The 27,386-nt window shown below is 35.5% G+C and overlaps 1 protein-coding gene across 4 annotated transcripts in view; it reads left to right on the top strand.

Annotated features, from left to right (window-relative positions):
- AKAP6 (A-kinase anchoring protein 6) overlaps nucleotides 1–27,386 on the top strand; it is a 280,187-nt gene that overhangs the window by 218,964 nt on the left and 33,837 nt on the right. For all 4 annotated transcript variants that reach the window (XM_051622356.1, XM_051622355.1, XM_051622353.1 and 1 more), the window contains exons 10-11: nucleotides 20,092–20,238; nucleotides 23,673–23,897. In XM_051622356.1, coding sequence (XP_051478316.1) covers nucleotides 20,092–20,238; nucleotides 23,673–23,897 — 372 coding nt within the window. The remainder of the gene's footprint in view (nucleotides 1–20,091; nucleotides 20,239–23,672; nucleotides 23,898–27,386) is intronic.

Consider the following 27,386-nt stretch of genomic DNA (forward strand, 5'->3'; position numbering starts at 1 on the left):
CCTGATTAAATCTCCAGTTACGGTTTTTAGGTGTTTCTTTTTTGTCAGCTATCTACTAGAATATGTAAGGTGTTTACATCAGAAATTGAAACTTTGAATAGTTTAAATAAGGACAGAGAATATAACAGGAAAATCACCCCTCATTTCCACTTTTCCCTTTCTGTCCATTGACACTGATGATATTATAAGATGCCAATTAAAAATTGGAATGGGTACAAAGATATATGTTTTATTAACTTTTAATTATTTGATTTTTTTTAAAATAAACATAGAGAATAGGGGTTTTTTTTGTAAATATGGCCAAACAGAAGTTCCTCATCAACTCATGAAAACATATGATAGATTCGTAGCTGATGCCTGGTGCCTAGAGAATTACACAAAAGGGAGAAAGTTTCATTGCAGGTGAAGACTATTGGTCTGGGATCCCTGGGCCTGCCAAAGTTTAATAATCAGTCGAGTAAATAAAGACCCAGCTTGAGACTAGAAATATTAAATCATTCCATGTTATCTCCCCAAATGTAGTATATGAGATCTGAGATAAGAGTCACATTAGAGAGGAAGGAAATTCCTATTAATAACCAGGCAAAAAACTACCTAAAAATCATAGCATATAGATAGCAGTGACACTGAGCATGAGGAAAAATGGAAGTCCAGACAAAAAAAGACTTTGTTTAGGGGTGATAGAAACAATATTTTAGTCTCTAAAAATAATTTATCAGAATGGTACAAATAATTCTAAGTAATTTTATAGCTATAGAAAGTTTTTCTTCACCAATAACAAGGGGCAACAGGTACAGGTTGGAACAGGTTGGAAGTTCCATCTAAATATCAGGAAAAACTTCTTTAGAGTGAGGGTGATGGAGCACTGGAATAGGCTGTCCAGGGAGGTTGTGGAGTCTCCTTCTCTGGAGATATTAAAAACCCACCTGGATGCAGTTCTGTGTCAAGTGCTCTAGGTTATCCTACTTCAGTGGGAGAGCTGGACTAAATGATCTCCAGAGGTTACTTCCAGCTCTAGTGATTCTGTGATTCTATGAATACCAGAAACAGAAAAGGTGATATGGTATGGTGCCAAGAACTAAAGTGCCCATGTGTAAGTGGAGACATAAAACATTTCTTAGTCTTAACTCTTCGCAAGATCACTTATGACATACACAGTTCCCATTCACAGGGGAGACACTAGGCTAAAGCCAGTCTAATATATGCTTCCAAACAGTGACTGAACTATCTAGAGAAGTGCCAAAACAGAAACAGCAGAACACACATGTAGATTTTACTCAGAGAAACCCATGAAGCAGGATAGATGCAGACTGGCTGGAAATTGAGGTATTTTCGTGTAACATATGTAGAGTAACTGGCAACACGAAAAGTAAAAGGGAAACTGTTCTTGAGAAAAAGAGCCATGCAGACAGATTGAATATTGCAGTTACCTTTGAAATTAAAATATAGCATCTGAAACCATCAAGAATTTAAGGTTTTAGTGAAGAAGGAGATATCTTTAATGTGACTGAAGCAGATTTGTTTTGGCATTGCAGAAGGCTGCCATACATTCAATTGCTATATTTGCAACTATGCTATTAGATCACTGACTAATTTGATACCAGCTGGATTGTGAAGCCAGCTGCAGTGGAACACTGATAAGGAGCAAAATTAGACTGGAGAGTTGCAACCAAACACTGCAGATGTGCAATGAAATCATTATGACACCAGTGGATAAATGAAATTAGTCAATAAGAAACCCCTGAAATAAGAGATGTCATCACTTAAAGTTTACTATAGTAGTTTTGCAAGAATTCTACACACCTGTGGCCACAGGCCTCTACAAGCTCTGGTTTCAACTGGAAGGCAGTATGCAAAGCAGTACCTGAAAGATACAGGAAAATCACTTTCATTGCTCCCTAGTATTCTAGCTGAATGTAATATACATGAAGAAGATGAGCACTAAGAAGTTGCGGTGAAGTTAGCATGAAAACCCACAAATCACCCTAGAGTCCACCAAAACAGGATTCTGTTAGTCTAGTAAAAATGCTGAAAAAGGCAACATGGCAAAACAGAGACCACGCACCCACAGAAAGTAATGCAGATTGTGTAAACAATCTGCTAATGGTCAGAAAATCTTGGAGTAAACTTTTTCCAGTCATTGAACAAAATTCTGAAATCCGGGGACATTTTTTCGTAACAACAGTTTTGACTGTGGTGTCAAAAATACATTTTGGCATATTGATCTGAATTAATAACATAGCCACGGTTTTGCTACATATTTTGTCAGGTATCCATAGGCTTTTATGCTCATCAGTCTATGCTTCTAGAGGTATTGCAGCGTAGTATGGACTAGGCACTCTTCCTCTAGTGAGTAGCTGATGATAATCTAAACATAGGAAGAGGCAATCCATAAGCAATTCCTAAATGGACACCTGGGCAGGAGTATCAATCTAAAATCAGAAAACTTGGAAGAATCTGAGTCAATTGTGGGTGGCATCTGTTGATTTTTGAAGGGCTTTGCTGCTGGCCATGAGAAACCAGGAGCTTTCAGGAAGCAGGCAGAACACTTGAAAGAAAGACAGTCCAGTCTTTCACAGAGATGAACAACTGATTTTACAAAATTTTTGCACACTTAGCAAAAGCCTGTGGGATTTTGCCATGGTCAATATAGACTGACTCAAAAAACAGACATATTTGTAGAGCTTTAGAAGAATCTCCTGGTGATATGGAGCTCCTTTAGCAGCTCCTTTATAATTTTTTTCCAGCACAGTGGTAGAAGTAGTGAATGAGAGTAGGAGTAAGTAATAATGAAAATAGCATTCTTCCCAACAGAGATCCCCAGACAGCCCTGGTTTCTGAAATCAGTGAAACTAGGAAATTCTGTCTTACCCAGAAGCAACAGCCCATCTTCCTCCCTTCACATGAACAGTGCACTTTTTTTTCCAGCAGAGGTGATGTACCAAGAGTTTTCTGATGGACAGTATCTCACCTTTAAGACATCACCTGCTGCCTCCAGCTGCAGACCCACACCTCACCATTTTTTAAATCTCAGTTCAAGCAATGGATGTTCCTCTGCAAACCAATGAGCAGTACTGAGACCTCCATAAAAGCAGATTAAACTACTCAGGAACTTAGTATGGCTGCAAAGCAAGGATAATACAGTAATTTAAAGACATGTATCTTCATTTAGTTCAGTTATCTGTAAGATACAGATCAATATATATGTACTTTGTCTAACAACACAAATACTAAATAAGTGCTATTCCTGGCACATTTCAAAGTTACTCAGAGTATTAAAATGTTATGCAATAAATGTGTATTTCATGGAAAATGTTTCTCTTTGGCTCACATTAATTAAATTTCAACTCTTCCTGCTAGAAGCCAGATTAAAAGAGAGATAGAATATTGTTGGTGACCTGCAACAGGCAACATCAAGCAGAAATGCTTATTGGGGGGGATAGGCGGGATATAGGTGAGGAGCTTATTTCATCTCTTTTAAAAGCCGTATCTCCCACAAGTTATTTCTTGGGTGAACAGCAGAGTATTCTGTCTCTTGGACTAACCATTTCCACAGACAGTTCTCCTCATTGCCATGGTAAACCAGCAGGTAGGAAATCCTGACCTTGGTGCTGAGGCATTCTCAAATGATACCTAAAATTTTCTGGTTTGTCCCTGCCATTATAAACAGTGATGAAATACATTTCTTGCATTTTAGCCAAGTTAATTTATACCAGAAAATTAATCTTCTACCAATTTCCTCTGTTTCCTTCCCCTCAATATACTACAACAATAACTTGCACATAATTTAGAAACTACTATGCTCATGTGTGCCTATATGTGTTCTGAACATGTTTTCATTGTCTGGGTAGCCTCCAAACAGTGAGACCTAGAGTGATGGGAGTAATGGTTTCATTAAAATCAGCATAGACCATGTGGATCATGCATATGATTTGTTTGCTAATTTAATGTAGAGATCTTATGAGAAAAGTCTTTGATACTGGTATTTATGGGTCCGTAAGGCTAAAAATAGCAGAGAACACCCAGCATTTCCAGTCACATGCATATTGCTTTGCTCTCCGGCACTTTCTAAATTCTTCCCTCCTGAAAATATGGTCCCTTTTCCAGGTTCTTCAGAGACTTCTGCATCTTTTAATTCTTTTTGTAGGTATATCTTCTAGCTTGCCGACTTAATCTGCCAGGGTCAGAATTTGATACCCTAGCTCTACACAATTTAACACCACCAGGTTCTGATTAAACCTCAAAACTAGGCACTCTCCTATATTTTGATCCCTACTTGTCAGGTCATCCAACAGTTGAGGATCTTTCTGAAGTTTTGACCTTAACTCAGGCATCTCAGCTACTTGTCACTAGTCAGCAGTGACCTTACAATCCATATATACTTCATTTGTGAGTGTGAGTGTACAATCTCTTGCACCTGATGCCTGTTACTATTGCTTTGTACAGCTGTAAGATATCTGGATCCAGATCTGTGGGCACAGAAGTCTTAGTTCCTGTGTATTTCCAAGTAGCGGAAGTGGTGCTGGCCAACACATTTTTGTGTACCCTATGTTCAAGCTTCCCAGGGAAGTTCCTGGAGAACAGATTTTTTTTCATCTCTTTTTATCTTTCCGGAATAACTGAGGGGTATAGAGTGATAGACTGTCCTGTTATGGAACCTTACTTTGTAATGTGGCACAGAAAGGCCAAGGAACTTAGCTACTGATAATTTTTAACACTAGAAAACATTTCTCAGTCAACCTTCATGCCCTGCCCCAAAGAGTGACCTCTCCTGGAAAACCTAAGATGAAGAAACACTTTATTTATTTATACTTACATTCGCTCCAACAGGCTTTAGTTGGTGGGGTTTTATGCATTTCCTTCATGTTTTTCTTTTCTTCGTATGGTCCTCGAATTTTGTTTGTAAATGGCTAATTAGCAGATTTGACCACCAGGTGGCCTGCTACACTGTGCTCTTGGCATGTGCCCTCACCCACGGCTTGAGAAGGAGGTACAAGAATATTTATTAACACTTCTGTTGTTAGGAGGTATTATTCATCATCTTGGTCCTTTTTTGTTGTACCAGTCAAACGCAAATGCATTCATACTAATGGAATTTTTTCAGACCTATGAAATCTTGCAAAATTAAAAACATACATAAAGTCCTTTAAGGTTTTTCCATGGTTTAAATATCCAAACCTTTCTCTTAAGTGCTTAATGGCTTTTCTAAAGGACAGTTAACTTCTGCCTCTGCCATTTCTTCCACACTTTATTAAAGAGGCAAAGAATAAAATCAGTGAAATGACAATTCTTTGAACATCAGTACCAAATGCCAATCACCAATGAGCTGGGAAAATTACATTGAATAGGGTTAATGTAGTGCTAGTGTAGTTACTTAATGTATAAAAGCTGTATGGCCTGTTCTAAAATATGTATTCATGACTTTAACTTCTTTAAGCTTCGGTTCTATAGCAACATACTATACCTCAAACATAATAGCTAATGAAATTACCTAAAATAATTGACTCAGATGTAGGTTTGAAAAAAAAGTAACCTAGTACTGTTAGGCACATGGATTATTCAACAAGGTATACTTTTTTATTTTTAGAATTGTCACTAATTATGAAATTATTGTTAAGCTAGGAAGTACAGCCACTTAAACTAGGAAGTGAAAACACTTTATGTCATTGGAGTGCTGATAGAGAATCAGAGTCATCTGTTTTTCCTGATATTCTCAATAGAATGTATTCCTTCAAAAATGTGAAAAACATAGAATAAGCAATGGGATCTAATTCTTTTCCCCTCATCCTCTTCTCAGTTTTTTTTTTCTTATATTATTTCGTCTTCATATGGAATGACTAAATTCCATACCTATACAGCATAGTATCCCAAACTTCTAGTAATCAGGCAGACAACAGTTAAAGTTGAAGACATTAATACACATTACTTTAAGCATATGTCTTGTCTCAAAGGGTACAGATCTTTCCAAATTGTATTTGAACTGCCAGTTATCACGGCATGCATGGTTACCAGGATGGGCTTTCCACAAAGCAGGACCGGAATATTTTGAGAGAATGCCAGAAAGACAAAAGTTCGCATCTTCCCTAGAGTTTGCTATAGCTGAAGTAGATTAAAAATACCCTGAATTTGCTTAATATTACTTCATTTTCGGTTTTGTGTCCTGATATTCCTACTACTGTGATCCTTTGGAGCATTTCTTTCCTTCTCAAATATATGCATATATTTTCTAATTTTCAAGACAGGCATTTTTCATATTTTTTACGCAGAATTCAGACATTAAAATAGCGATAACTTATGAGTCTTTAAATCCACTGACACTGCAAGGGTTATCTAGATTTGAATATTGATGCTATAGTCACCAGTCTATCAGTCTGCTTAGAGCACAGAGATTAGCATTTCAGCAAGTAAACAGAAGTCAACACAAACTTGTGTTTTGTCTTTTCTAAAATAGGTTTCTACAGTTTTGTTACAGTATCTTTACGAAACTATTCTTTTTTAATTTCTGAAATACAGATTCTATTAAAATACAGGTATTATGGTGTGTGGTACTTTCAGAGAAGCTCATTATAAAGTTCTTAACATAAAAGGGCAGATTCCCTAGTCTGTCAAGATCACTTCACATTCAACTTTCAAATTTGCAAAGTGAATTTGGAGTAGTCAGTGCTACACACTAGAAAATACTCTTCTTGTGGGTGAAATTCTCATTGATATCATCCATTTCATCTGCTGCTGGGGTGTTTTTCTCCTGCTGCTTGTCATCCTTTCCAGCATGAATAGAAGCAGAAAAGAATCTTTAAGTGAACCAGAAAAGCCTAGCAAGTAAAAGCCAAAAGATTAATACAGGCAATATTGTCCATAAGCTCAAATTATTTTTCATTTATAACAGGGCCAAGTTATTGAAAACTGGCTTTCTGGCAGCCCTTGGAAGAATCAAGCTTTAAGAATGGCTGAAGTATGTGTATCTGAGTTCACCAGCCTCTGCATAAATTGTTCAGCTTCTCTATGTTTTGGTTCTATAAATTGTAATCCCAGAAACACCAAACAGAGTTAACCCAAGATCAGTGCAAGTCATCTGGTTTGGTGTTTGATTCTTGTAGTAACGTCATGCTTTCACAGACATGCAAGCTATTGGCAAAGGTATGAGAAGATAAAACATCTGGAAGTTAAAATTAAACAAATTCTAACTAGAAACAAGCTGTGCAGTTTCCAAGAATGAAGGAAGCTGGTTATGTATCATCTTACCAAGGAATGCTATGAATTTTTCATCACTTATATCTTTAAGTAAGTCAGGGCTGGATGCAATACCAAAAGATCTTCTCTAAGCCAGAAAACTGAGAGCCTAATATAGGAAGAGAAGGTAAGACTATGGCACATTTTATACAAGTGGTGAGGTTAGATTATGACAATTTCTTGAACTTCACATCTGTGAATCAGCCCAAGTTTTGTCAGAGAGTATTTTGGCAGAATGCCATTAGAGATGAGAAGACACTTCCAGCTTTCATCATGGCAACAAATAACAGAGTTCACATTTAGCAGTAGCATAAATCCTTGAAAAGTGGCACCTGAAACTAGGGAAATATAAAGAAGCAGAGGAAAAGTTTATTTTGCTTGTGTCTCACTAGTTTTTCAGCAGACAAGATTAGTCTAGTGCCACTGCATTCATGTATTCTTTTAAAGGTAACTATCCATGTTGGTTCTTAAATGTCTTGTTTTCTTGTCTCAAGATTTATTGAGTTTAGAGCTTTTTGAGTTTAGAGTATTTTCCATGATGACAAAATTATCATAATTACAGTATTTTTTATTTTTTTATCTTTTTATTTAGTCTAGTGTGAGGCAAACACTGTTAAGCTGTTCTGAGCTCAGAAAATACATTCTGTTGGACAAAAAGCTGGAGCGGATCTCAAAAAACTTTTGTTCCCACATCAGAGATCTTCTCTGACAGCAGACGTGGTATCTGTCTGTATCTCAGTTTCCCATTTTAGGAGGACAATATTTCTCCACCTCACATGACTGTTGCAAGTCTTCAACTATCTGGAGCATAGGAATGGCAAGCTTAAGCCTGCCTATAAAAGGCTGAGTTTGGGATACCCTTGCTGGCCATTTGTAAAGAGGCTAAATAGCTCTCCTAGGTGCAGCAGCTGTTGGAGAAACAGAGAGACTGGCTTTCAGCATGTCCTGGACTGTTTAGTTTCCAACATTTCTGGGCAGAACTGAAGTTCATAGTAACATCTCACTCCGTCACTTCAAATCACAGAATAAGAGTGCATATTTCTCTTCCTGATGGTTCATTTGCTCTTAAAGAGCAAACTGGATGTCGCATGCAGGTGGCCAGAAGCAGGGTTTCTTTGTCTTTTCCCTTTTTCCTTTACCATGTTTGATAGTTCTTATTTTTATTGCTTAGGCTTTGTCTTGATTAAATTATTTAAATATTATTACGTTCAGAAAGTCCATTTTTAGAAATTAACTCAGAGTCTAATTTTCTAAGCCTCTGAAGGTTAAAAAAATAATCTAATCTATCATATATGTTAGTTTTTAGAAATAATGGCCACGGTAATGTAGTCTTTAAATATCATTTGGCAAATACAGGGCTGTTGTTAAGTGTTCCAGAATTGAAATATATCTTGGAAGAAGTTTCTCCACCTTCAGGGTAGCCTGACTCTTGCTGAAGAAGCTGCTTGGGCATCATGCTGTTTCAAATACCAGTGAGGAAGAGAGAAAGCATCTGTGTCAAATATCACTAGATCCATCAGGGTGTTACCAGTCTCAACTATTCTGAAGAAGGCTAATTGTTAGATCCTGCTGTTCAATCATCTTTATACACTTGGTTTGTTTCAGGGAGTATTGAACTTCCTGTCCATAAGGCAGAAAATGGTCACTGCCATAGAATTTACCATCAAAGCTGCTAATACTGTAAAAAAAAATAAAAATCTTCCATGTTAAAATAATTCAATGACATTTGTGAGGTGTACAACTTCTTGCCAACTCTTCTAATTTAAAACATTATCTGTTTGAGGAAAACATATGTTATAAATTTTTATTTCAGTGATAGGAAAGGCATTAATGAAATATGCATGTATGAATTTTGTATTGCATAAGTTTCCTCTTTCTTGAAATGTGATTAAAAGCCAAACATCTGGATTATGTTTAAAAAGCTTAAATTTCCAGTTTTCAGAGAGATTCAATCTATTTTGACACTGTACACTTAGCCTTAACATTTTCAGCATGCTGTTAACATTACTTGCTATTGTAAAAAGTAAGCTCAGGTTTAAACAAAATTTGACTTCTCCTGATGCAAAAAATGTTTCTGAAATAGCTGTTTCTGCAGCATCCACACAGCAATAATTTACCCTGTATCAGCACTTCCATTATAAATTTGCTATTGAAAGTAGTTCGTAGTTGATCATAAAAATAACTTTTCAACTTCAGATTATTTTTTCTTTTATTATAAAAGTACTGGTTTTCTTAGAATAATATTTAGAAATGAAATATTAAGTTCTTCAGAATTTATAAAATCCAATATAGAGATTCAAAAAGAGAACCTATTGTTAACACAGATAATGGCATTGGGATGCCAGCTTTCTCTATTTGTTTTAATAACATCAAAGTGCATTGAAAAAGTTAGTAGCTATTGTCTTCTATATCTCTTGAAGGGTTCAGAATATGTCTGTCTGGAGATGACAATAAGTAGTTACCTATATAAGTTTCTTTCTAACATGTTTTAACAATAGTTTTGATGCTGTACATAGTAATGGTATTCTTGTAAGAGGAATTACAGCAATTGTCAGTGTTTTAGATAGTCAGTGGAGATGTTGTAGCACTCCCACTGGACCTGCTGCTTATGCCAAATTTGACATAACTCAAGGGAAATGATAAGGAACAAATCAAATAGCACATTATAAAAACTATTAACTTTCCCTTTACTTAACACAGTGCATGATGTGCATTTAAAATAAAAATGACATTTTTCATTATAACTTTGGGGCAAATTGAGAAATCTGCTGTCAACGCCCTTTCTGATCAGCACCTAGGCAGGCCCTCAAACAGAAGCAGGTTCTGTCATGTAGAAAAAAGTTCAAATACTTTAAAGATCCAGATGTTAGCCTAGATACTATAGATAATGAGAACTCATATCCACATGTTGTGTGGTCAGAGACTGAGCAAGCTAGATGCAGATTCTGTCTAGTCTTGAATTGAAGTCATTCACCAGCCTGCAGAGCTTGCAGGGCTATCACCACAGTCCAAGGAATGTTTCCTTTACTCACAGTTGACAAGGTCTAGTAACATGGATTGCTAAAGCCACTGTGCCTTAAATGGCGGGTGTACTGATCTTTGTGGATTCTCCTGTCCTTTGGCAGAGACTTTGAGTTCTGCCTCTGTTGGTCTGTGAAACTTAGATTTCCATTTGGCTTTCCATTTGACTCTTTTTGCATAGGGGAACCTCTTGTCCCATGAAACGGTAAAGCAAATAGATAAGAAGAAGAAGGATCCAAAGATATTCTACCCTCAAACATATCCCAGTAGGTATTGCTAGAAGAGAGGATAATTTATTTGTCGATTTTCAGTCAGACTTCACTCACGGGAGGCTATTACTGACCACCATTAGCATTCTGGCTGAGTAACGATGGAGTAAGGACTTCAGAAGAGCCAGTCTGTGAAAGATAAATGCACAGGAACATCAATTTCAGAATAGAATGATGCCTGTAACACACATCCTGACAATAGTCAGTGCATTTGGAATTAAATCTTTGTGTAGAGGAGTTCCAATATTGTGTTTCATACATTCTCTAGAAGCAGGCACAGCTTAGCAGAAGGGAGGATAACAGGTAATAAATTACTTTTTCTGACTATCTTCTTCAAAAAATCTCCATAATCTTTCATCATTGTATTTTATTTTGTAAAAATGTAAATGTAAAAATGTAGCTATATGAGATTTGGTACATGTAGGGTCAGCATTTCAGAACATCCAGCTAAGGATGGAGCTGCAACTACACCTTTTTGTTTCCAGACCAAACAGTTTCTCTGCCATCAAAAACATTATCTGCTCACTAATGGGCTGTGGGAAATGGCCCCCTGGTTTGTGACATGGGCTAACTGCAGTCTACACCAGTATTTTGGAATCTCCCTTAGTCTGTGGGGGTTTTTTCTAAATAAATTTACCTAAGCACTAACCCAAAGGTATAGTAGTTATTAAATCCTAAAGAGCACTATTTTTAATTTATTTAAAATCAATTATTCTTCAGGTAACTAAATACATGTAAATTAAGCTAGATCCCCATTTCATATTTTGAGCATGTCTTTTGGTTTCACCTATATTAGTCTGTGCCAAGTCACTTCTGGTGCCAAGGTGTGAGAAGACCCTCAGAGCTCTAGCAGCATTGTTGCAAACAATGCAAGATGATTCTCAGTTCATTCGTATCTTGGCCAGAGATCCCAGTATAACACAGATCTTACAAGATTGATAAATGGTTATAACATGAAGTACACCAACTCTGTGGCCTTACAGGAGCTGTGCTGTAACCTGTATTGTGGGATCATGCTCTACTAGGTTTTGTCTTTATTTGTAGATGGGCAGCAGTTTATAGATATAGTGGAATCTCACCCACCTGATACTTGATTACTCTTGCTGTATGAATTCAAACTGCTGTATTTTGGCTATATGTTCTTAGGAATTTAATTATATTTAAAATCTGGTTAATAGTGTAGTAAATAACTGGTATTGCTACAAAATTGCATTTTGAAGGTAATGGGATTGAATTTCAACACAAGTTGACACTCAATTAAAATTTCCATATATCTAGTGAATTAGCCCGTTCTTGGCTGTTATATTAAGGTGGATGTCTTCCTGCTTAACTGAACACTGAGCAAGACAGGCAAAATGCATAATAAAGCCAAATCAAGACTTAATATACCCACTGAAATTTTTATTGTTTATATCAAGGAGTACGCTTGCAGAAGAAACTCAGGAATGTGGATTTAAAAAAATTTAAATAATCAGTATTTAAACAAAATTCCTCTATATTTAGAGTAATGAAGCTTAAAGAAAAAAAAAAAAAAAAAGAGAGAGAGAGAGAGAGAGAAAAGGCTTTAAAACTTCTTACTGAATTACTGCCTTCAGCCAGTAGATCCATGGGGCTTGTTCGGCTAAAAGCCACAACAGACTTTGTAATGCAATGATGTAATCTTGGCTTTGTGTCATTTATATTCAACCTAAAAAAACAATTTTCTTGAATAGACAGGCTGACAACAATATTGTTCAGTGTTGGTTTTTATTTGGATTGTTTCCAAATGGTTCATATGCCTCCACAGCAACATACCATGCCCGCTTAAGTTTTTACTCTGAATTCCAAAGTTTCCCCGTTTTCCTCACGTTTTATTTCACTTTTAAAGTCCCAGTTATATTTGTGAAACTAGCCAGCTCGGCCACAAAATTAGGATGTATCTTGCAGACTGCATTCATTTTACTTTTTGCATATTTTTCCCGAGGTCATGTCAAGGTTAGTTTGAATTCCATCCTACATTAAGACTTCTTTCACAGCTATTTAGCTCTGCAGCCTACTCCCCGCTGGGGTCTGCCCCTTGGGCACGTCAAAGCTTCAGACCTGACAAATCACACACAGATGAAGCTGTACAGTTTTTTAAACAGTTTCATCAGTAACATGGGGTTGGGTTCTTTCGCCTTTAGACTAAACTTTTTTTTTTTTCCTTCACTGGATTTTGTTCTCTGAATTGCAGTATCCTGAAGACTGATTTTCGAATGGAAAATTCCCTTGCACAGGAAAGCTGTAAAATAGAAACAGTGTTGTATATTATGCACCACTCACAGCCTCACAGAAACTCAAAGTACTGCAGATCCTCTTAATTAGTAACAAGCTATAGTTCCTTGTCTAATAACTGTAATCGTATTGTTAACATCTATTTGCACAGAAGAGCCTAAAACTATAAAGGCTGATAAATATTCAAAATATTCCATCCATATTGCGAACCCGTTAGTTATCTGGGAGAGACATTTGTTGTTCACAGGAATAAACTTCTGACATCATGGGGATTACTCAGTTGAGTAAATGTTCATCAGTGTCAAGAAAAAACGTTGTGCTTTAGCAGCAATACTTGTGGGACTTGGGAAATTTTAAGTGGGTGTATATGTGTGTATGTATGATTAACTTCACAACTGCATGCAGAGCTTTCACCACCTACATTCATGCACAGACACTCCCCTCCACCTCCCCCACCCCCATCGCACCCCGATGTATATGTTGCTGCCCAAAAAACAGTTTGAAGTGTATAATGCAGCTTGTGGGTGAAAATTCATTTTCTGAAATTCTTAGCTGTAGACTTCTATCAGTATTTTAGCATTTTGTGAAACTAGTGGTGAAACACCATTTCCCCTTTAATTGATTAAGTTAAAATGCTTGGCTGCTAATGAGTGTATTAGCAAACAATATACCCTTAACAAGCTTAAGCAGCTCAGGATTTTAAAAAGCCGCTTACTGTCCTCCTCATTTTTATAAGACAAAATGTACTGCCTTCTACAAATTGCTTGATCGACTGATGAAGTACTATAATTATAGTTGTATTGCAGTTTTGACAAAGCCACAATAACAGATTGTAGTTTAGTCCCCACTCTAGGCACGCAACTCTTTGCATTACAAAACCCAGTTTTACTGGTCTAATTCTTACTGAGAACAAAAGGCACCTGGAGATGTTAACTATATACTAAAAGAAAACTTGGAATCTAGGAAATAATAATATTGAAGCATGACTTTTCTACTAGCAATTTGTTCACTGGGAATGGTATCTAATGAAGAGTTGTCTAAAGGCTTGCTTGTTTGGAACTAATTAAAGACAGATATCCTAAATAGAAAAAGGATCATGGGAATTACATTAGGTGTCTGGAGACTTGTTATTCTTTTGGTACTCTGAGTAGATTGTGGAAGTTGTTAGGGATTCAAGAAATAAGGCAAGCTAATAAAAAGTTCTATTTTTTTTTCTGGTTATTGGCCAACTATTGTATTTTTGTTTGCAATAAGATTTGTGCCAACAGGCTAGGGGCTTGAATAAAACATTTAAACATTTGTGCATTAACACATTATGGTGAAAAGAGAGTCTTGTGCTTTCACTCAGTGCATTTCAGCCTTCAATTAATGTGAAAGCACTACAATGCCTATGCAACTTCTCTTGCCTAGTGGTGCACCATTTATCATTGCAGTTTTACATTGACCTTGACACCCACTTCATTAGAATAAAGATTGTCTACCATTTAGGTTACATTGTTCCTCTGCACAGAGACCCCATGCAAATTTCTGTTCAGATAGAAGAGCTGTGAGCCTGTCAGAGGTCATCTGCATTAAATGATTGCAGCTATTTTCCAACTGCTTCTTTTCATTCTACTCAATTCAGGCTAGGAGGATCAATCAAGCCCTCTGCCTGAAACAGTGGGACTGCTGGGAATATAACTGTTTTTGGTAGTAGTGGATATGCCCTAAACAGTATTAAATATTTAATATAAATTCATTAAAGGCCATACAAAGTCTTCAAAAAGATATTACATTTATAGTAAAATTTAAAGGCTTGGAATCACCTACCTTTAAAAAAAGACAGAACAATGGGTACTGACTGCATAATTTTTTAATGTGCACAAAATTTAGTTCATGAAGTTACTTAATATTTCTTTGGATGTGTTTCTTTTTCTGCTAGAGAAAGGAATGCACAGCAGAGGTGTAATCTGCATTTGCTACTTTCTGAAACAAAAAAGCAAGGTGTCTGCAGAGGTTTAAGACAAAAGTGCTAAGGTTTGTTTTGCTTGCAGGAATACAACCATACACACAAGCACTCTCACACAAACACATGTTGTACCATTATGCTTATTTGTAGGGGGAAAAAGCAAATGGAAATAAGTTAGCGCTCTCCTTCTTGAGTTTTCTGAGTGATATAATTGGAATTAAATTATTAATGGGAGATACTTAAAAAAGATTGTTTTATGATCTTCTATTAGAGAATTTGCAATTCATTTTAATATTTGTAGTTTGATTTATATTAAAGATAATGCAATCTATGTCCAATTAACAATACATAGCCAATGTAATGTGATTTCCAGATCATGCAAATGGAATAAACTAGAAGAGGAAAAACTGATTCTTAACCTCAGATGTAATTTGCTGTGTGAGTTCTGGCAATTTTAAATGACATCGCACTTTCTAATTTTTCCAAAGGCTCAGCAGCAAATTTATCCCAATCAAGAAAGCCTATTATTAATTTACAAGGACAATTGTAGGAGTCTTTATAATTTCCCTGTGCAATTATTTGCCATAAATTGCTAGTAGTGAAATACATGAAGTCTGCAAGAAACAGCAACTGCTATTTATCTAGACTGATCACTCAGCTCAGATCTTGAATGTTGTCCAGAGGTTCTAGTGCTACTGACAACCTAAGAAATATAACCAATCTTCTGGATGGTTTCTAAAATGTTTCACACCGATGGTACCAAAAAGGTAGAAGCATTAAGAGCTATTGTGAATGGTAGGCTGGCCTTTAGCAGATTCCTTCACTTTGGTTGTATACAGCTGAGCTTTGGACCCTGGACTTTGGAATGAAAAGAGTCTTTGTTCATGACTGAATGGCATTAGGCATGGGCTTCCTAAGGGGCCACCATGAAGCCTAGCATGAAGAGTGCAAACATTACCCAGAAAGCAAAATGAGAATGTGTGTGAAGAAATTATGGACAAGTATTGCTATATGTTTATATATGTTTATATATATATAAATATATATAAAACATATTTGTTGAATTTGTTTGTGGAGTACTGTTTACTCAATTTTATGTATGGGGTGTATTTTGTGCATGTGTACCAGTGCTGACTATGCATGCACATACAAACACTGAACATACATGTGTATGTGTTTGTGTCTGCGGGAGCGGAAACACCCCAAGTGTTTAAAATTTGAAGATCCAGTCCATGTAAAGCAAAATTGCATTTAACTCAGTTCTGATCTCCGTTGTATATCATACAGTGCCACTCAACTGAAGGTACTTTGTTACTATGTGAATGATGGAATGCAGAACATCTACAAATAGCACACCCTTATTCCAATAATGGAGAAAGTTCACTGGCTTAATTCTTCTGTCCTTCGTAGCCATAGCTCCACTGTGTGTTCAGTATGTCTGGTCTCTTTTCACTATAACCAACAGAAGCACCATACAAAAGTCTTACAATGGATGTCTTAATCTCTCTGTGTGCTTTTAGAGCATTATTTTGAATTCCATCATGCAGGCTTCTTTTTTTTCTTTTTTTTTTTTTTTCTCTTCTGAAGTTTTATTACAACAGAATTCCCAGGGAGCTTTAGGGGAAAGGTTTGCATAATATTGCCCTAAAATTTCGGTTGAGGGGTGGAATCTGCACCCCCAGACCTGATAATCTTTTTGTGGTGTTTTGCTTTCTGAAAGATGATGTGCAAGTTGTTAACTGTGTACAGATTTTTTTATTGTTTACCAGACAGTGCACATCCACGAACCTTTCATGATGATTTCTTTCTCTGACCTCTCAGTGACTAGGCATCTTGTTCCTTAACACTGAAGGAGGCTGAAAAATGCTTGAGTTGCTCAATGTGTGCCTTCTATACCAGTTTCAAAATGGCTTATTCTTCTGGTTTCCATGGTGACAATTAACACTGTTACAAGGCATTGTTCCAGTCTCCATTTGGACAGAATTTTCGGGTGTGATTTTTCACACAAAAAAATGTTTTACGTAATTTTTTAAAGAAAAGAACAAAAATTAAAAAAGGAAAATAGAAGGCACAATTTAGTATAAACTGTCAAAAAAATGTGCCTTAATAAAGCCTGCCTGAATTTCTTAGAATATTTATATCAGAGATAGTAAGGTTTTAAGTTGCTTTGTTTTGGAATTCAAGTTCTCGTGGTTCAAATATTTTTGCCAAACTTATTAATGGATAGATGCTACTGCCTTCTAGAAAAGCCACTATTTGTTGTTTGAAAAATACTGCTCATTTTGCGTGAGAAGGAATAGAAAGCCAGAATTCTTTAACTTACATAAAAATGTTTTGGATTTCTTTTGAGTAGCTTCAGGAACACAAAACCAGCCATGCATGCACACAGCTAATCATGCTGTAAATATTTGCAAGCTTTCCAGTATGTTGTTTTGGGGCTTTTTTTTCCCAGTATTTTAATATGACAGGTGTTTTGGGCAACTAAATATTACTCATTTATTTATTATTGTGGCTGTTGCAACAAACCTGTGACTTTAATTTCCTTAATCTCAATTTTGCCTATTAAATAGTAATCTGTATCATAGCATCCACACACTGTCACAATGGAGCAGCCTGTGCTCACTTAAAGCTGAGGAAAGAATGAACCTGAAGATTAAATTATCTTCTCACCACAAGATTAAGTAGTCCTACCAAACTAGGGTTGTGCAGCACTGATAGAGCTGGTAGCTAATTTCTACTGCTTAGAGTGTAGGTGTTTAATGGATTAAAAAACAGCATTAGCAATAGCATCTTGTGCTATCAGTTCCCAAACCATACCTTCTGTACATTAAGCTTTTCCCTTAACTTAAAATATACACTGTATGTTAAATATCCAGGAGTCAAATAATACTGACTCAGTCACATACCAATACATCTAATAACGAACCAAATTCTTTAATCTTTTACAGTTACAGTATAATGTATTTTCTATCAATCAGCACTTTCATCATGCTTGTTTATACAGTAGGTTACACGGTGACAAAGGCAGAATGTACACATAAAATCTAGTTTATTTATTTTTTGATGTAATAACCTTTTATAACATCTGTCACACTGCTTGGGTTATGCTGCACTGAATTATTTTATCTGGTCCAAAATTAAATGGAACATCTTCTGTTTCTATGTTAACAGGAGCATTGTAGTTATGAAACATGCAATATGTCTTATTTTCTTCATCTGGGCAGTCCTGCACTGCTCAGCAACATGCCCAGCCCATGTCCAGGCAGCAGCCACTGGCTGCCTAGAAGAGGTGGTGAGCAGTAAGTAGCTGTGCCTGCACCAGTGTCACGCAGCTAGAGGACTCCCTCAGTCTATTAATTCACTTGACAAAAGAAAGGGAGTCGCACAAACTAGATTACAGTGCCTAGCAAACTGGACTCTGGATTCCCCTTGATATTACACGTACTTATGGAAATAATTATGCAAATCCTTTCCAGCTATATCATTTTTAAATAGAAATCAGATTACATAAAGAAGATTGTAATCTCCTCCTGTAACTGTTCTAGCTGAAAAGGCAGTAATACAGGACCAAGAAGCAGACTTGTTGAACATTTTAGTCCAATAAAGTGGTGTTGCCTCTTGGCAGGTCCAGTTCCCTAGTGCCAAACCTGGTTGGTACCTATTGTTGTACATTTCTAAAACATTAGCCACAATAAACCAAGTATCAAAAGGCAAGTTCTTTTTAAACAATTCCTTAGTTTTTAGTATGCATATTCATGTAATTTTGGATACACACACCTGATCAGTGTTCATTAATAATGAGAAATTGTTTGAATCACCTCATTTAAAACATTTGCTCTATGATCCACAAATGACTAATATTAGCTGAAGTTTACATAATACAAATGATGTGCATGTGTTGTATAAATGAGAGATTAAACTACGAAACCAACAATATGCAAACATATGCATAGAAATGCTGAGGACCTGTTAGCTGAAACAGTGATTTCACACCTTTATTATTTTCTTTAAGCTGTCTCCAATTGTATTTTTGCTTTGTTTTCCTACGGAGCATGTTCTTGGATCTGGCAAAGGCACCCATGTTTTAAACATTCCTTATTCTAGTTTAATTTTTTTACTTACCCAGTTATTAACTTTTTCTGTATGAGCTGCTATAGCGGTTTTCTTGGCTGAATTTAAAGCAAAGAAAGCTTAATGTTTAGGATGTGATTTACTAATAACTCTGCATAATTTATGTAAATCTTGTAAAGAATATGTGCTAAACTCTCCTCTTTTAGTAAAAGGTGCATTTTTTTGTCATATCAGAAGTTCTATTTCTATGACTGTTTTTAATACATAAGAGGGAGAGGGAATTAGCTTAACTATATGGAAGGATTGTATGGGAAAGGATGCCCATGTTTTAAATTTTGGGTTTTGATTTAACGTACCAGCTACTAAAACATAATTAATCATTATAGTAACTATTATACTTAATACTTAATTCAGATATTCAGAGAATATAGGGGTTTAAAATATTAATTTGTCAGTTTGTCCATAGGTTAGGATATATTTTTACAGATTATGTAAGTATTATGCATCTAAAATATTGAGAAAATTATAATTCAGTAATTCAGAAAGAAGTATTTGTTTTAATTTCTGTTTTATATAGTTTATTTTGTGTTGTTTGTTTTTGGGTTTTTTCACAATAAATAACACTGCTGGAAATAAAAAGTAGTTTCAGCTTAAAGAAACTATTGGACTGTACGAGCACTGTAGCTGTTCTCGTTTCTGTGCCATTTCACTGCTCCTGTTGGTTGATGTAATAAAAAATCAAGTTACTGGTATTGTGTTGTAAGGGAATTATGTCTAATTGTTTTTCTAAGGTGAAACTGACTTTTTCACATGTAATAGCATTTAAAGCCATATAGAAGACTGAAGGACAGAGAGAAGAAATAAACTGTACAGGAAACAAAATGATGATGTTATTTCCTTGCTGTTGATTTTTTCAATAGAGAGCCTCAATGTTACTTGCTGAACTAGCATATTTGAAAAATAAGATACCACTGACTTGAATGAGACAAAGGCAGATCAAGCTTCAGATGAGTGTTAGTGAATATTACTGTACAAGTGAATATTGTGAGTGAGTGAATATTACTATATGTAATCAGTTACTAACTGCCTGCATAGATACATCACCCAGAAGGCTACGTCTTTGGTCCTTAAATCTCTTACAATATGTCATGAGATGGATGTGTGCTTAAAAAAAAATATAAACATTTGAAGATGGCATAGTGAGCATGATCTTAACTGCGCACATAGAATTTAAGTTTAATTTTTTAATAGAGAAAACTCTTTACAGTAGCTAATATTATCTTTTCATTTTCATTTTAGAGATACAGTGTAGAAATGTCAATCAGGCACCCGAAAAAGATGGAACTGCTTACTAAGGTTGAAGCTCTGAAGAAAAGTGGTGTTTTACTACCAAATGATCTCCTTGAAAAAGTGGATTCAATTAATGAAAAATGGGAACTGCTTGGGGTATTTGCATTTTTATTACTGTTTGCGGGTTATGTGTACATTTTTGTGTGTTGAAGTACGCGCTGTCTGTCTGATTTCTAATTTGAGGCACAAATATCTCTTTCAATTCACGACGCACATTTCAAACAAGCTACTCATGCTATTATAAAAAACTCCATAGTATTTTCCTCTTCTGTTGATTTTTTTTTTTATCCCATGCTTGTCTCCTGCCTGACTTTAATCATTTTAGTTCTTTAATACATAAAAAATGTAAGTAAAATATGCCATGTATTATGGGTATGCACCAAATCAACTATAAATGCAGTATATCTGATGTACACTGACTGTCATGCTTGAGTGAATGTTAATAGAATTTATTCTGAAGGTACATGTTAGAGACATCTACTGTTTAACTATTTACTATACCCTTAAGATGAAAAGTGGGGTTGTCACTGCATATTTCAGGTCACACTGACGGCTCAAAAACAAATATGCAGATTCAGTACAAATCCAAATACCTGAAGCTAAGAATAGAGCCAGGATATGTTTCATTGCTGCTGTATCCAGCTCACTTTTGACAAAAGCCAAAAAAGTTTCATGTAATTCATTTCACGCTATGATGGGCTGGGTCTCAGCCAAAGAGTGAGATACAAGAATCTGGCAAAAAAAGCATTATAGTGATTCTGTTACCCAGAGACTGGTGATGGCACCGTGCAGGAGACACTATTGTCCTATTGTTGTAAAACAGCTGAGAGACAGAGAGGTCAAACTATATATTTTTCCATCCACTTCTCTCCTTAATTGCCTTCACTTCAAATCAAGGGTAAGATAAATTTATAAATTACTTTAAATTATTAATTATATATGTGTGATATTAGCAATACAGTTACATTGCATAACTTTGCATGCTATTATCTTAAAAAACATTTCTAACGTATTATGACTAAGCTGTACATGCAACCTGCCAACAGCATTTTAAATACTGACTTGTGTCAGTTTAGCTTATTTGGTACTGCAATAGCTATTTTACAGAAGGTGGGGCTTTTTTTAGTTCTGCACAGTTTTTGCTAATCACTTGATTCTCTAAATGTGCAAACTGTCAGAAAATGTTAAAGTTAGTTACAATAGTGAGGTTTTTACTTTTGAATTTTAATCTGCACCATCGACATAAGCATTTTAAAATTATTTGAACATACATTAACAAATTTACTGATAAAAATGGGACTTATTAACCTATTCTTTTACATCTGATCATGACAACTTGTACTTTCAAAATAATTTCAGTTGTAAGCCTTATATTTCTGACTTTCAATGTATATTATCAGGTTAATTCAGTGTCACTGATTAGAGCTGGTAGGATATAAAACTATGAGATAAGTTACTGACCATAATTTAAAAAATTTGGAACAACCCTGTCTTAAAAATTTGAAGCCCTCTTCTTCTCAGTATGTTAAAATAAAAATATGCCTCTGGATTAAGTTTTGCCATTAATTTCAGCATTTACAGAAAAATAAAATATATCTATTATAGTTTTCCTGCTAAATGCAATTTCATGAATAATAAGCAGAGTTTGATAGAGTTTTGTTTAATTCAATAAAAACCTCTGCAGAAACTAACGGCACTAGGCATACTGTTTTAATTGGCATGATTACATTTTAATTGGCATGAAAAAAATTAAAGACAAGGATTTTAACTTCTAACAATGGTAAAATAGAGGGATATGGTTTTTAATATTACTTTCATCTAAGGTGAACAGTGTGGAATGGAAATACATTAGAATGAAATGTCAGTGGTGCGTACAGTTTAATCTGTGAAATTTTGTCCCCTGTGCTGAATATTACTCTGTCTCAATTGCATATTAAACAACCCTATCAAGGCAGGCATTGGCATCTGCTGTGCTGACACAAATTGTGAATTAAATGAAATTGATGTCCTCTGTCGTATATTTATGAAGACGGACCATTCTCTGAAGTATTCTGTTTATGAAGAATTTATGATTGCAAACTGTTCCAGAACAAAAAAGTGGCAATAAATTCTTTTTTGTGACCCTACCCTCCAAGGGCATTGATTTCACCTCCTGCTGCTACTTTTGTTACAGCATAAAAACAATAGCTAGTGCTGGATTCCACTGAGGGTCTTCAAATTATCAATATTTCCACCATGAAAATAGCAGGGTGTTGCCAAGAAGGCATGTTTTTCAGTTATGATCTCCTAAAGACATTGTTTACAGAATGCCACAGAGTAGATAAATGTCTGTTGGTTTGATTTTATTTGTGGTTTAAAGCTTATTTTTGGAAGCTAACAACATTGTTATAAATTATTTTCCAGTAGCTTCCTAAAGCATGTGTTTTCCACAGACAGCCATACTGGGTCACCTAAAACTGTATCTTCATGTTACAATAATTAACCACTGCTAATTATCAGTTTTAAAGGTTATTGGATGTGATTGTCCGTGTATATTCAATATTCTACAATCAGCAACACAAATCTAGTGCTTATAATAAGTGTCAGCCTGACAGCCTCTTATAGGTCATACAAAATACTGCATGGCATAAAAGAAGCAGGCAACAGCATATATCCCTCGTGATGTTAAAGGATTGCCTTTCAAAATACTGAAAAGTAAGGTAAATTTCTATCCCTGGCCTCTTCAGAATATTCATTATGCTCCCTGCATCCATTATCAAAACATTATTCAGTGGTTCTTTTATTAGAAATACTACTTTGAAAAGCTATAGTGAATTAGTTTCTTTAGCTATCAGAGGTGAATGTTTATTCTGGTCCATTATTTTTAAAATGGATGCTTAACATAGAGAACTTAAATCCAAATTTAATTGCCTAAATAATTGGCCTGATGTTCAGGAACATTGAAGCTTTGCAATTTCTAGCTTGTTGGTGTCTACATGAGCTCACTGACTTTTAAAAGCAAACCAGCTGGTTTGTGACCTAACTGCTCCTGAATACAACCTCAGGGCTACCAGATTGGAAACTACAACCTGACAGTTCATACCTGAAAAATATTTCAGTGTTTCCCAAAAAACTTAGTACCTTGGGTACAAGTTTGGAGAACTCAGTGCTTGTCATATTTTCTCTTCTGACCTAGAAAGCAGTAGCTCTCACAGTCATGTCTAAAGCCATGGACAAATTCCGTAGAGCAACTACTTTAAAAAGTTATGTACAAGTTTGTCTCCTCTGTCTATAGCTGGTCTTAATAAACATTGATTTATCATGCTTTCAGCAGTCAGTGACCCAGAGAGAACAGCATAAGTGAGAAACAAGGATACAAAAAATGAAATTGATTGAAACAAGGAAACAAAGAATGAAATTGATTTATATTAGTAGTATTTATTAAAAACCCTACATCTCCATTAATCTAACAGATGATTCTTGTTGTACATTAACCTGTATATGTTTTGGTACACAAGACTAATATATATTTTCTTTATCCGCTGCATTAGAAAACCCTAGGAGAGAAGATCCAAGACACAATGGTAGGGCACAGTGGGTTAGGTCCACGTGACCTGCTCTCGCCTGAAAGCGGCAGCCTGGTAAGGCAGCTGGAGGTCAGGATCAAAGAGCTGAAAGGGTGGCTGAGAGATACAGAGCTTTTCATCTTCAATTCCTGCCTGAGACAAGAAAATGAAGGAACAATGAATGCTGAGAAACAACTGCAATATTTTAAGGTAATAAAAAAACAATCATAGTCTTCATAGAGAAAGGCTCCTTTATGGTAGGATAAAATATTTATCTTATACATAACGAAAGGCAATGCATGTACTGTGTAATCATATATTCATATTTTTCACCTTCACTTATGTGCTATGCATTCATTCATGTTGATTTTATTGAATCTTTACAATAATACTTATTTTTTAGAGTTTTTGTAAAAGAGAGCTGTAGAGGGCTAATCACACCGCAATTGGAAAAGCAGCTGTATTCTTCGATTCTACTTCACGATAAAACTGAGTTTTGCCACAAAAAGCTCCGCTCTGAATTTCACTCCCCACATCAGTTAAATTTGTTCATGTGTTGTGTGACTGTGAGTATAATAGCCTGTTTCTCTCCACATATGAGTCAAAAATAGCCTACTCGAGGTCACATTTACAGATATAAATTTATCATGTATGAAAAAGCATTCGAGTTTGTGATGAATAGGTATGTGGAAGAAGACATATACACTATGAGATTTGCATTCATCTAGGCCACATCTTAAGCCTAAACCTGACAACTGATGGGCAGGAGGAAAAAGAATGGCAGTCACAAAGCTGTATTTGGATGGATAAGCTCCTTCAACTGAAGGCCAGCATTCAGCTTTGCAACTGACTTAATGGAGGTTGTATGGGTTTTCCCATTCCCCAAAATAACTGGGACTGTTTAAAAAAGAGGGCTATGAAGTTAACAAACAAACTTGGTAGAACCATGCAATTTTCTTCTCTTCATAGCTATCACTTCTAAATAAAGCCTCATCTTAGTCATCATTACAGGTCACTTTACTCTGTAAGTGATCTTTGACCAAAGAATCAGAAAGGAATAACAAGTAATTGTTGAGCTTTAGAGGTAAAGAGGTTTTTCTCTTCAACTAGTACATTACAGTGCCTAGGGCAACAGCACTCTTAAAAAGTGATGGACAATTTATTAGAAACCTCAGAGGGTATGTTGCGAACACTACTAAACCTATTTTTTTATATAAGAATTCAAGAAAAACAACAGCACAAAAATTAATGTATTCCCATTTAGTCATTCCTTAACTCTTTCTTTTCCAATTACTAGGATTAGTTAGAAAGATGTGTCAACGTAGATAAAGCTGGTAGGGGTTTTTACAGGTTTCTGAGCATGTCCATTTGAATGTAATTTTAAGCTTTTTTATGACACCTATTTTATTTTATTTTTTATTATTATTTCTGGTCTTCTGCTACTGGAGAAAAAATCTTGCTGGTTTTGTTTGTTCTATCAGCAAGATTCAAAGCTACTGATTATGAAGGACTGCTGAGAAACCTGCAGAACTTCACAGCAATAGATCCATGTTTTCCATAGAAAATGCTGGATCCTTTTTATTTCTGTGGAAACTATGGCATTTATTTAAGTGCATAATTATGGATTTAAAAATTTAATTTCTGAAAGCTTATAATACGTGGCTAAGACTTATATATATATATATATATGTGTGTGTGTGAACAGAAATACCACAGTAATGTTACTTATGTGTTACTTACTAGTTTGGAATGTGTGTAAGTCTCTCAGGTTCAATATTTTAATATATATATGACATGATGTCATGAAAAGAGTTTGAGAGATGTTAAACAGGATAGTACCACCCACCCTGATGTAACCAGAGTATTTAATTACTTGGTTGATTATCTATTAAGTACATAAATAATACATTATTTCCAAAATGGTAGTATTTGAGTATAAAAAATAATTACCTATCAAATATAGTGAGAACACATCACTTTGTCATATATACTGAACCATCTTTGTCTCATTACATCTGAAATCCACTAGAAGTAAGTTTTCCATCCTTCACCGATCGCCTGGGGAAGTGTTTCAAAGAGAAAATAGATATAATTAACAATACTGCAATGTATAATACATATATTTGGGAAAGAACATTTAGAACATTTTAAAAAACATTAGCTGTGCCACTAGTAGGAAACCTGCTGGGGTTTAGTTTGACTTACTTTCCACTTAACCTAAGAGTTTAACCTTATTATTGCTTTCACTGTGATAAGTGAATCACTGTTTCTTGATGGAAATGTAGTGTGTTGCCCCACCCCAATTATACACATAGGCACTGTATGCAGAGAGACATTTTTAATAAAACAAACTTAACAATGCTGTTGCTTTTCATTCCATAGTGTTCTATTTTAAATTACACTTACGCCTTAGGAGAAACAGTTATTTCATTTTACAAGTGTTTTCCTTCCATTTTGCACTTGGAAGATGAATTAAATGTGTAGTTCACATGCAGTTGGGACCCAAGATAAGAACAACGTGGTGGGAGGAGGGATTGTTAAATTCACTAGAAGGAAATTATTTAAATGTCTTTATATTCTTTTATAAAATATCATGCCATATTAATATGAACATTCTTTTTATTAAAGAATGTACTACTTCATTACTTTTCTTTTGGGATATTATTGTACAGAAATAATAATAAGACTTAACATTTCTGTAGTACGATCCAGTCAAGAATAAGGTAGGTATTATTATCCCCTTTTTAGAAATGAAAGAAATAAAATGCATGAACATTAAGTGACTTTTCCTGGTTTTCACAGAAAGTCAATGGCTGTGTTAGGGTAGAACCCTGATATGGTGACCCTAAGCTTTGGGACTAGCCACAAGGCAGCCCTTTCCTCCCTCCCTCCCTTCCTTCCTGCCTGCCTGCCTTCCTGCCTCCTTCACTCCCTCACTCTAGGTTACTTCTCAGTATATTTCATTTTCATATTTGATTAAAAGAGACTGCTTCCTTATGTTTACTGCTGTTCCTTGTTTATATTCAAAGTTCAAATCCTACTGAATATGTTTGGCTGATTTTTGTCTATTAATATTAACATGTTTCAACATTAAAGTTAGAATATTGTTAGGTAAGGTCATTACCCAGCTTACGTAACGTTCTGTATTGGTTTTGTGAAAACTATGTGGTATACCTTGGTCTGCCCAGTGATTTCTGTGCAACGTAATGTGACCAATCTGTAGAGCCATTTTGTTACTTATTCCACCAGCTTTAAAGCTCCTGACTGCTTCAAACATTTTCATATTTAGTTGCAAAGGAGAGGCATGAACTTTGCTTCAGTCTGTGCTGACACTTGCTGGCTATTGCACAGCAGCATTAAGGGAGCTTCCAAGTGCAGCCTAACCCAGATTTGACTTCTGTCAAGAAGGCAGAAAGACTGAACACAAATTGCCCACCTGTAAAGGAGAGAGCATGAGTGTCTTACTCTTGGTTTCTTGTCTTCTTTTGCAATATGAAAAAAAAACCCCACAGTAATCTGGACTAAGAAAATCAAGAGATTGACTTAAAATTCATTAGCTCTTCATAACTATCAAATTAGATTTATTTTATTTCTTCATCCTTTGTATTTCTCTTCTGCCTTTTGAGTTCCTTGAGTTCATGTTTTCTAACTTTTCATTGAAATGATGAGGACCAGAACCAGAAACACACTTTTTAAACT

Source organism: Apus apus, chromosome 5 (assembly GCF_020740795.1).
Source record: "Apus apus isolate bApuApu2 chromosome 5, bApuApu2.pri.cur, whole genome shotgun sequence".
Taxonomy (NCBI): Eukaryota; Metazoa; Chordata; class Aves; order Apodiformes; family Apodidae; genus Apus; species Apus apus.